The following is a 10,519-nucleotide window of genomic DNA, read 5'->3' on the forward strand; positions in this document are numbered from 1 at the left end:
CCCCGACCCCTTTGGTGATCCCCGGGCCTGGGGGCACTTGATGGAGAGTTCCGGCCCTGCCCTAGATTAGTTCAGGAGCTAACATAACTGGCATTCACTCTTCGGGGGGAGGGCGGGGGGGGGGCCACGGAGCAGGAGAGAGAGAGATGCAGCATGCCACGCGCCCCGGGCCGCTCACGGCGCCTCGGCCTCGTCCTCCTCCTCGTCCAGGGACACCACCCCGGAGGACGCCACGTCGGAGACTTTCCGGCGCCCCCCGCAGCTGTCCCCGTGCAGCTGGCATGGCGTGTGGGAGTCCTTGCCCACCACCTCCTCGTCCTCCGTGGGGGACAGGCAGGACTCGGTGTAGGACATGGAGTACATGGAGTCCTGGCAGTCCAGCTGCGCCAAGCTCCGGAAGGCACTGTGCCCAGTCTGCGGGGGCAGCTTGGCAAAGAGCAGCTCGTCGCCACCGGCCACGGCGCCCAGCAGCTTGGCGGCCAGCTCGGCCGGCGAGGCCAGCTCCTTGAGGATGAGGCTGTCCTCCAGGCTGCAGAGGCTCGAGCACAACGTCTCGGGCGAGATGGTCTGAGAGGAGTCGGTCTCGGGCTCGCAGGAGCCCTGCCGCCCGCCCAGCTGGCCCAGGCGGTTGTGAAGCAAGTCCTTCAGGAGGGAGCCAGGCGGCAGCTGGCCCGCGGCATCTGCAACACACACATGGCGGGGCGGGCACGTCACCACGGGCGCCTTGGCCGGCTGGGGCCTGGCACCACAGCCCCTGCCAGGGGCACGGGCCTGGGTACCCAGGGGTTGCCTGTTGCCCCTTGCCCCCACCCCACTGCCACCAACATGGCTTCCCCTCCCCGGCACTCCCTTCTTCTCCAGCTCAGCAGCAGCCGGCTCTGGGCACGGCTGTGGGGGGGCCCCACATCGCTGGCGTGGGGGGCGTGCAGCCGGGCATAGCCCAGCCCCGGAGGCGTGCGAATGCCGAGCCGGCCAGGTCAGGGCCGTGTCAAGGCCAAGGCCGGACTCTGGAGACCTGGCAGCGATGCTGCTGCCCGCCCCAGTCACAGAAACCGTCGCAACAACCCACTGAGGGCCTCCAGCAGGGCTGGGCCAGGCTCCCGCCCCAGGGCACTCGGCACAGCCCCTGCCCCAGCCGCCCCTCTGCTCCCTCTATCTCGGCGTGGGCAGCACCACGGCTCCTGGATGCCCCAGGGATGCGCAGAGCCGGGGGCCGCGCTCAGGCCTCCCCGCAGCCGCCGCAGAGGGTGCACATGCCCCGTGCGCTTCCACTCGCACGGCAGGCAACCAGTGGCCCAAGGCAGGAGGGAGGCTGAGGCCACCCCCCGGGAGCCCTCTGTGGAAGGACAGACGGCTGGCTCGAGGCACCGGGGGTGGGAGAGCTGGGGTGGCCCATGGCTGGACAAGCTGGGGCTGCAGAGCAGGCAGGGATCCTGCCCCACTGCCGCTCCCTCATGCCCCGGGCCCCTGCCACGGCCCTGCCAGGGGGGGCCTGGAGCCCACGGCGCGGGCACGGGGCCCCTGCTGAGCAGCTCCCGTGCCCTGCACCATGCCCGCAAACCCAGGCGGAGCAGGTGTCCCTATCCCCTGCTCTTCCCCCTCCCTCACAGTAGCGAAAAGTAATTAGCCCGTTCGTCAGGCAGATTATTGCTGACGGCTTTGATATGCAAATGGCCCAAGATTAGTCGGCGTCTAATTACTGCGAGAAAAGGCCTTTGTTTGCACGGAAGGACACAGATTACACGCCTGGCCAGGCCACGTGTGGGTGCTGCCGCGCGTGCCAAGGCACGAGGGCCACGGCAGAGCTGAGCATGCGGTGCCAGAGCAGCCAGGCACCTGTGGGAAAGAGGCAGCTGAGAGCCTGACACCCACGGGCAGCCTTGGCCCCGACAGCGCAGCTCAGCACCTGGCGCTGTGGGGCTGGATGGCGGCAGCGCAGGGGAAGAGGGGAGCCCTGGGTCTCTTGCAGGCCTGTGTCCCAGAGCGGGTGCTGCGCTGCACAGAGGGACCAGGGCTCCCCCGCCATGCCCAGTGTATGGCCCGCGGGCCGTCGGGGTCTGCCTGGCCCTGGGAGCAATCACAGGCGGGGGCTGCAGCATTGGCTCCAGGGGGTGGGGGGCACCATCCAGGCAACCCCCTAGTCCGTGCCCCGCTAGCTACACTGTGGCTGGTGACACCCGTGCCCCCACGCCTGCTCCTCACCAGCTGGCTGGGCGCTGTCGGTGCTGATGGCGAAGTCCTCGTCATAGGACTCGTCGTTGGAATCGTCCCCGTCCACAGACGACCAGGCCCGCAGCTTGGCCTCCGCGATGGCGAACTGCTCCGCTACCCCTGGGAGTGGGGGGAGACACCCGTCAATCATCCGCACCTAGCAAGGGGGTGCTAAGGGAAGGGGGAGGCACTGCATAACCGGGCACTTGCCTGGGCTGCTGGTGCCTGGCATGAACACCAGGACAGCCTGGCACACAGGGTGCCATCAGGGTCATGCCCAGGAGTGGCGATGGCTGCTGAACGTGCCTCCAGCCCTGGTGATGGGAGCAGGGCATGAGGCAGCGTAGCAGAGCAAGGGTCCACCCCCACAATCTGGAGGATCCCAAAGCAAAATACAGCTCCCCTCTGCTCCCCAGCCGGGCCCCGGGCTCCTGGTGTGAAGGTGCCAGCGCTGCACAGCGGGAGAAGGAGTGGGTGGGGGGCACCTGGGGCCTAAGGACAGGGTGACGTCTCCACACCAGGCAGGATGGGCCCTTTCGTCATCAGCGCTATGCCAACCCGGTCATTAAGGCGCCTCTCGAGTGGCTAATTCGGGGCTGCAGCTGCCTCTGTGCGTCACCACCCCAGCGTTTCGGGGGGGGGAATGGACCTACTGTGGCACCCCTGGAGCTAGCACCAAGGCACAGTCCTGGCTTGGGGTGGGAAAGGGGTCCCTAGACAACACCCCTCCCCAGGCACACCAGGCCCCACTGGCTGGCCAGGCCCACCTGCGAAGGCATCGGGGGGAGTGGGGGGGCTATTGCAAAGGCTTCTGGGAAGGATCTAGGGCCTGCTCAGCTCTGGCCTTTGCTCAGCTGGGGCGGGGGGTCTTCTCCTTGCCCCATCACAAAGTCCTGGCATCTCCCCTAGCAGAGAAGTTGTGCTCTGGGCCACAGCTCCACCCTAGGCCACGGTGCCAGCTCGGCCACGTGGACGTGCCATGCTCAGGAGCCCTGGGACCCTGCCACTATGGCTCCCTGGAGAGGACAGGAAGAAAGGGCATGGCCAAGAAGGGACAACGCTGGCTGCAGGAGGGTGAGGGCTGGGAGTGACCTGTGCAGCTAGTGCCCGGGCTCCCAGCCTGCCCTGGCATGGAAGCCACCTCCCTCGGAGGGTGGGCACTGGGACTGCCCTTCCTGCCCTGCCCCCGAGCTCCCAGACTGGCCACTGAAACAGTAGCCAAGCTCCTAGGGGCTCTTAGAAATAAATGACCTCATACAGCCACACCCAGTATGGCACACACCACGCACTGCACTGCACATGCCATGCACCACACTGCACAGGTTGGCACCCACTGCACAGTACTACACATGCCAGGCATGGCACTGCACAATACTGCCTGCGTCTGCATCTGCATCCACTGCACAGCCCTGCCCATGCCATACACTACACTGCACAGATCTGCACCCACTACACAATATAGCACTGCCTGTGTATGAACCCATTGCACAACACTGCACATGGCATATGCTACACTGCACGGGTCTGAACTCACTGCATGGTGCAGCACGCACCACACTGCAGGTCGGCACCCACTGCACACAGCACCTGCTGCACTGCACAGGCCTGCACCACCGCACAGCATGGCACTGCCTGGGTCTGCACCCATTACACAGCTCTGCACATGACACACACTACACTACACAGGTCTACACCCACTACACAGCACTGCCCACACCACACACTGCAGGAGTCTGCACCCAGTCTACTGCACTGCATACACCATGCAACACACCACATAGGTCTGGAGCCATTGTACAGCAAAGCACGTGCCATGCACTGCACTGCACGGCACTGCACAGGTCTGCACACTGCAGTACAATACCATGTGCCTACCCCGTGGGCACACTGTACATGCCCCTGAAAACTCTGCACTGAACCGCACTCCCATGACACCCCGCACCCCAGTGCTGCCCGGCGCAGGCCTGCAGGCCCCTGTGTAAAAGCTGCACAGAACTACACAGCCATGCCCAACACAGCACACGCCATGCACCACACTGCACGCCTGCCCCACACCTGGCACAGCACAGCCCTGCACGGGACGGCACCCACCAGCACTCTGTGCGCGCACGCCCTTCACCGCACTGCACTCCCAGCTGACTCATGGCTGGGGCACATCCCCCCTCCCTGCGCAGCTCGGGGGCAGCTGGCCCGGTGCTGGGCTGCGCAGACGGGCGCTCCGATCAGGCCTGGCGAGCTCCATGCTGTAGCCTCTCTGCACTCCACCCTGTGGCCCCCTGAGGCAGGCTGGGCTCTGTGGTGAAAGCCACATCCCCTGACAGCGCACTTGAGTGACAGGGCTGCGGCAGGGGACACTGGGAGCTGCCTGAGCAGGGTGCATCACCCCACCCTGTGCACAGCCAGCAGCCCCAGGGGAGGTGCAGATGTCGTCCATCCTTCCCAAGCATCTCGCAGCCCCGTGGGGCTCCCAGCAGACAGAAGGACCCTCCATGAATCCCCCCTCCACCCCCAGGAGGCTGGGCCCTCCACCCAGACCCACAGACAACGGGCACCAGAGACAGCAGAAAGCAGGGTGGGCTTGTGCAGGGGATCCTGACTGGGGGGCTGGGGGTGGGCAGTGCCCACTGTCCTGATCCCTGGGTCGGGGGAGCAGAGCCATGCCAGGCTGGGGAGAGGGCACCACTCAAGACTCAGCCCTCAGGATCTGGGGGAAATGAGGGGATGCCGCCAACCCTCCTCCCTCCATCCCTGCTGGGCCCAGACAGGGCAGGGCACTCACCTCTTGCCACTGCTTTAGGGGCAATGGGGCAGCCCCACCCCCTCACCAGGAGGGAGGAACACCAGGGCCCCCTCCCCGGCAGGCAGGTCCGAGTACGAGTTGAAGGCGCTCTCCAGAGCCACAGGCGAGTCCACGGGCTTGCACCAGCCCTTCCACTCGATGAGGTGTGCCACACGGCCCTGCGCCATGGCCGTCGGCTTCGTCACGTGGTCTTTCACCACCTGCGAGATACCTGCGGGCAGGCAGCAGCATCAGGGGCCGTGCCTGCGTGGGGCACCCACCCCGTGGCACAGCCGTGTCCCCCCTCCTGGGGGGGTCCCCCATCCCATGAACCACTTCCAGCCCCCCCCCAGAGCTACCTGCCCCCTCCAGGCGCTCGCACACCAGCACCTCCCATGGCCCCCTCTGTGTTACCGTGTAGGGAGGAGCGGGCCAGGGCAGCAATCTCCTGGATGGTGAGGGCTCGCCGGGACTTGGGTAACATTTCGACAGTGTCTTCAACATTTACCTTGAGCCAGAGGAGAACGAGGGGTGAGACCCAGCCCATGCCAGCCCCCACCCCTGCCATGGGGCCAGGCTGGCACACAGAGGGGGTGGGCTGTGGGGAGAGGGGGCAAGGGGGCAGCCAAGCAGGTGGGACTGAGGGCCTGTAAGATCCTACAGGACACCACTGACGGGAACCCAGGAGTCCCGAGTGCCACTGAGTGCCCACCTCTGGACCACGGGCCTCCGCTGCCTCCAAGGGCAGAGCCTCCCGGGGGGTAACAACTTATTACTGCTTCTGTTGTAGAGCATGCCGTGGGACAGGGGGCTGAAATCCACCCTGGCGCCCACTGGACTCAGCTTGAAGCAGGAGGGGGAAAAAAATTGGTGTTTGAAGGGGTTTCTGCCCTCAGGGCCTGACAGCCCACAACCACGGGGCACAGCCCAGCAGCGGTGCCAGGCCAAGCTGCCCAGGCGCCAGCTTCCGCACGTGTCTTGTGCCCCAGCTCTTCCCTGCTCGCAGCCTGGCTGCCCCTAGCTCCATCTGTGCCCCGTTGGGGGCTGCGCCAATATGAGGCTGTTGGGCTAACGCTGCAGCCACCCCATGCCGATGGCAGGTCCCAGCCTGACACGGCAGGAAGAAGCGAACGCCGAGCAGGGGAGGCCGGAGCTGGGGCGTGAGCGGCAGCACATGGGTCACTGAAGACGGTCTTGGGAGGGACACACACTCATGCAGCATACACACGTATCCGCTGTGCATACATATATGTGCACATGCATGCAGGTAGCGTTCACATGGCAACACAATCTCTCCCACTGTATGTGTGTGTGTGTAGTTGTGAACCCAGTATTGAGAGGCACCCTCTCACAATCCATGCATGTACTCCTGCAAACATGCTACAGACACACGCATACACATGTGCAGATGTCCTCCCTGACATCATGTCGTCACTAGCGTACCGGAGAGGTACAGCTCCCCCCGCTAGCCAGCCACTTACACACCCGTGCCGGGCACACCAGCTCCCAGGCTGTGCGTGCGTGAGACACATGCAGGCAGGTGGATGCCCTACGTTCGCACTGTATATGTGCACCCACACTGCTGCAGTCTCCCACAGTGTCTGGGGGTGGGCAGGTGCAGACATGCCCCCACACATGCGCACATGGGAGCGACACACCAGTGATGCATGCACACGCCTACTTGCTCCAGCTGCCCCATGCCTCAGAGGCCACACCAGGCAGAGGGGGGAAGACCCCCAGTCTCATGGTATTGTGTGACCTGGCAGGGCCATCTCTGTTGCCCCCCTCCAGCCAGAGGCTCCCACACAAGCCTCGAGTGCTATCGCCAGGCCCAGCCCAGGCACCCACCCGGCCCACGGGCACAGGGCAGGGGAAGCGCACACGGCACAGGGCCTCCGGGGTGGCTGCGAGGAAGCTCAGCACGCCCAGGCCCTGCAGCCCCAGCCAAGCCCCCCCCAAGCCCGGGGCACGACTCTCCCACCCTGCGCATGTGGCAGGGCAAGGGGCAACGCCAGCTGCCCTGACAGGGAGACAGGAAGAGCGCAGGCCGCACCAGGCACCCCGCCACTGCTGCCACTTGCGGCCATGGGCCCATCGCTGCAGGAACAGCCCTGGGCGCAGCTCCGACCCGGTGGCAGCGAGTTCAGCTCAGCTCTGGAGCGGCTCCCGGCGCCCCCCGCCCGCCAGCGCTGCAGGGAGCCTTGTGGGCACTGCCCAGCCCCTGCCTGCCGCTGGCGGCTGCTGCTTCCCTGGGAAGCTGCTCCGGACGTGTAGCTTGCAACAAGGTGTATTTCCATGGCAACCAGTCACCATGGACTGATTTCTCCCAGGATACAGGCCGGCTCGGCACTGACGTCAGCGCAGCCCGGGAGGGGAGCACGCGGGGAGCCAGGCGAGGGCACAGGGGGCAGAAGGCGGGGGCAGGTCGGCTGGGCACTGCTGGCTGCGGAGGGGCAGGGGCAAAGCCCCCGGTGCCCTACTGCACCAGCTGCAGGCTCGTGGTCCGCTGACACCACCAGTCCCCTCCTTGTGACCCCTGCCACGGTGCAAGGCTGACTTCATGCCAGCCCTGGCCAGGCAGGAGAAGTCAGCCAGTCCCAGGGGAAGAGATGCCCAGTCAGGCCACCACAGCGCCCAGCATCCGTGGATACGCCAGTGCGCCATGGCAGCGACCCCTGCCCCTTCCCATCCCCTCCTGCCCTGCAGCCACCACGACTCCCAGGGGCTCTGGATTCCCAGCTGCCAGCGTGGGGCTCACTTGCAAGTGGTGCAGGGGGCATGAAGCTAGGCAGGAGCCGGGACTCGGGCTTTGCCTGCAGTGGAGATGGGCACCGGGCCAGCACCGGCCTGGCCCAGCTGTTGCCAGTTGCGTTGGTGCCAAGCATCCGCAGCAGCTGCCCTGCGCTGGGTGCCCACGCAACGTCCCCCAGCCCGAGGAGCCAGGCACTGTGCTCATTCATGCTGCCTGGTGCTGCGCCCCGGGGCTGGGGCCATCTCACCCCTGACACACAGGGTCTGGGGGGAGCGAGGCAGTAGTGTGGAGGGGCTGCAGGGCTATTGCTATTGCTATTGCTGCCATGGATGCCCAGGGAATGAAGGGCCCTGGCAGACTCTGGCAAGGGAAGACATGACGGCCCCAACCACAGCCACTGCCTGGAGCAGAGGCCCCCACCAGCCCCACGTAAAGGTCGGACGAGAGCTAGACCGGCACCAAGCTGGCTCTGTGGCTGGGACAGGACAACACAGGCCTCGGCAGTGCTGTCGGGTCAGGGGAGAGGTTGGGGTTATCATGGGCGATGGGGAAGGGGCACAGGGAGACTCAAGGAGCATGGATCAGCCCAGCCCCATCAGAGCCTCAGCTCTTGCCCCCACACCCCTGGGCACAACACCCCAGAGCCGGCACAATCATGCCAGATGCCCAGCAGCTCGGCAGGGTGGGTGCACAGGGCACTCAGGGGAGCAGGAGACTGCTCGTAATGGGCAGCAGCTCCAGGGTGGGCAGGAGCACGGGGAGCTGTACGCTCTGCACGGCCCCGCCAGAGAGCGGGGAGCTGGCAGCTCGAACCCTCCAGCTCAGAACCAGACCTCGGGCCAGCCTGGATCGGGCAGGGCGGGGACGAGGGATCCCCACGCAGAAAGCCTGGGGGAAGGGGAAGCGAGTTCAGCAGCACGATGAAGTGGGCCAGCTCCCCAGGGACCCAGCAGCCAGCGCCGGCCTGCCCCGGTCGTGTCCTTGCCAGCAGCATGCCCTGATCTAATTGCTCTCCCAGCAACCGCGATCAGGGCAGCCCAACCCGGCCCTACCCCATGGCGCTGCGCCTCCTAGCCAAGTCTGACCCTAATACCAGATCCACGCCACCCAGCCTAGCCTTCTACCCCAGCCCCATGCCCAGGAGCCCCTCTCTCAGCCAGGCTAAGGGGGGCTGCCAGTCAGTTACTTGGCTGTGATGCCTGGGGACACTGCCCAGTGCCTGGCACTGCCCTAACAGGGACCAAGTGCCTCTCAAAAGGCCCGTGGCCAGGCTGGACCACCTGGGGGGGGTTGCAGGCATGTCAGAGATGGGGCTGCTGTGATTCACGGGCTGGAAATCCCAGTGGGGGTCGGGGGGGCTGGAAATGAAGAACATTGGAGCTGCCGGCTGGCTCAGGGCACATGCCTGGATGTGCAGAGTGGCTGCTGGGGGGGGGCACGGGGAGCACAGGACCCATCCAAACTGCTCCACCCCGCCCTAGCTCTGTCTCACCCCCTCATCCCAGGACCCCAAGCAAGCACACACCCGGGGTCCCCTGCAACAAGAGATGCAGGGAAGTTGCGGGCCTCCCCCCACCCGTCCTGCACCCACCTCGAGAGAGTCCTGGCTGTCCAACGAGCTGTGGCGAGCCAGGCGGTGCACCAGCGAGGTCCGGGTGCTGCCCACGGGTGACAGTGCACGCAGGGACTTCACCTCGTTCCACTCCACGTGCAGCCTTGTGTCCACGGCCACTGTGGGGAGAGCACAGCAGGGTGTCAGCACCGGCACTCCACGCCCACGGCCCCACCAGACCTGGGGATCAGGCCCCGGTGGCAAGTCCCCTGCTGGGCAGAGCATCGCCATGCACACATGTGTACCCACAAAGCACACACATGCCAGGCACGTGCAGACACAGCCAGGCAGGTTCTCAGTCCTGGGCACCTGGCGCCAGTGGCAGCACCCCCTCCAGCACCCCTGGGCAATGCCAGGTGACTGGGCAGCCCCCTCGCGGGCCAGCAGGCTCCACCTGTTGCCATGCCCAGCTTGGCCTTGGCCTGGGATTGGGACCTCTGCACCCCACTAGGCACTGCCGTGATGTTTGTAATATGCATGCGCCTGGCCTCTGCCCTCAGTGACAGTGCAAGTTCAGGTAGTAACGGGCTGTTGGCCTCTGCAGGTCAGGTGGGGGGGTGGGGGGGTAGCACATACCAGGGCTTACCTGTGTATCTACCTGGGAAGGACAAGCCCTGGCCTGGCTGCCACCACCCCCCCCACACACACACCATGCTAGGAGCATTTCAAAGGCACTGTTTCTCTAGCCAAGGGCTTGTTTCAAGCTGCAACTACTTCCCACGGAGCCAGAGCATCCTATGCACCAGATGCTGCCAGGACGGGTGGGGGAAGCCTCCAGGGCAGACAGGGCCTGGTGGTGTGGAGACAGCCCCAGCTCGGTGAGATGACGCTGGGGTGATACTCAGCCCCTGCCCCGGGCCCAGCTTCGTGCTGGCACAGTGAGGGGTAAGCGCTGATGGCAGCCTTCCAAACTGGTCCAGGCCCCAGCCAGCCCAGCCCCTACCCACCGCCCAGGGGACAGATGTCCCCCTGGACCTTGAAGGCAGGGTCCTGGCAGGCTCACAAACATGTGCCCGAGGGCTGGGGGTGGTCAGAAGCCAAATACGACGTTTCCCCTGGCAGAGCTGAGAGCAACACATGCCCTGCAGGGGCAAGGCTCCCAGTGAGTCCCTGGCTGGCTCTGACAGGCTGGTGCGGTCCGGGGGGCCCTGCACCCGGGGCGGGG

At 65.8% G+C, this 10,519-nt stretch overlaps 1 protein-coding gene across 1 annotated transcript; it reads right to left on the reverse strand.

Annotated features, from left to right (window-relative positions):
* Positions 1-108: 108 nt before the first annotated feature.
* FAM131A (family with sequence similarity 131 member A) lies at positions 109-9,473 on the reverse strand. The gene is made up of 6 exons (XM_019532811.1): positions 9,334-9,473; positions 5,405-5,498; positions 5,051-5,222; positions 3,799-3,806; positions 2,203-2,331; positions 109-680 (listed from the first exon to the last, which is right to left on the reverse strand). The coding sequence occupies exons 2-6, from the start codon at positions 5,472-5,474 to the stop codon at positions 175-177; spliced, it is 885 nt and encodes a 294-aa protein (XP_019388356.1). The 5' UTR covers positions 5,475-5,498; positions 9,334-9,473; the 3' UTR covers positions 109-174.
* Positions 9,474-10,519: the final 1,046 nt, after the last annotated feature.

This window comes from Crocodylus porosus, unplaced genomic scaffold, assembly GCF_001723895.1.
Source record: "Crocodylus porosus isolate Cpor-Errol unplaced genomic scaffold, CroPor_comp1, whole genome shotgun sequence".
NCBI lineage: Eukaryota > Metazoa > Chordata > Crocodylia > Crocodylidae > Crocodylus > Crocodylus porosus.

Excerpts from the sequence above, each read along its gene's own strand:
- FAM131A (XM_019532811.1), bottom strand. The coding sequence starts at position 5,474 with ATGTTACCCAAGTCCCGGCGAGCCCTCACCATCCAGGAGATTGCTGCC. Across the intron at positions 5,223-5,404 it reads GGCCCGCTCCTCCCTACACG|GTATCTCGCAGGTGGTGAAA; the intron begins GTAACACAGAGG and ends GCCTGCCCGCAG. Across the intron at positions 681-2,202 it reads CGACAGCGCCCAGCCAGCTG|ATGCCGCGGGCCAGCTGCCG; the intron begins GTGAGGAGCAGG and ends TGTGTGTTGCAG.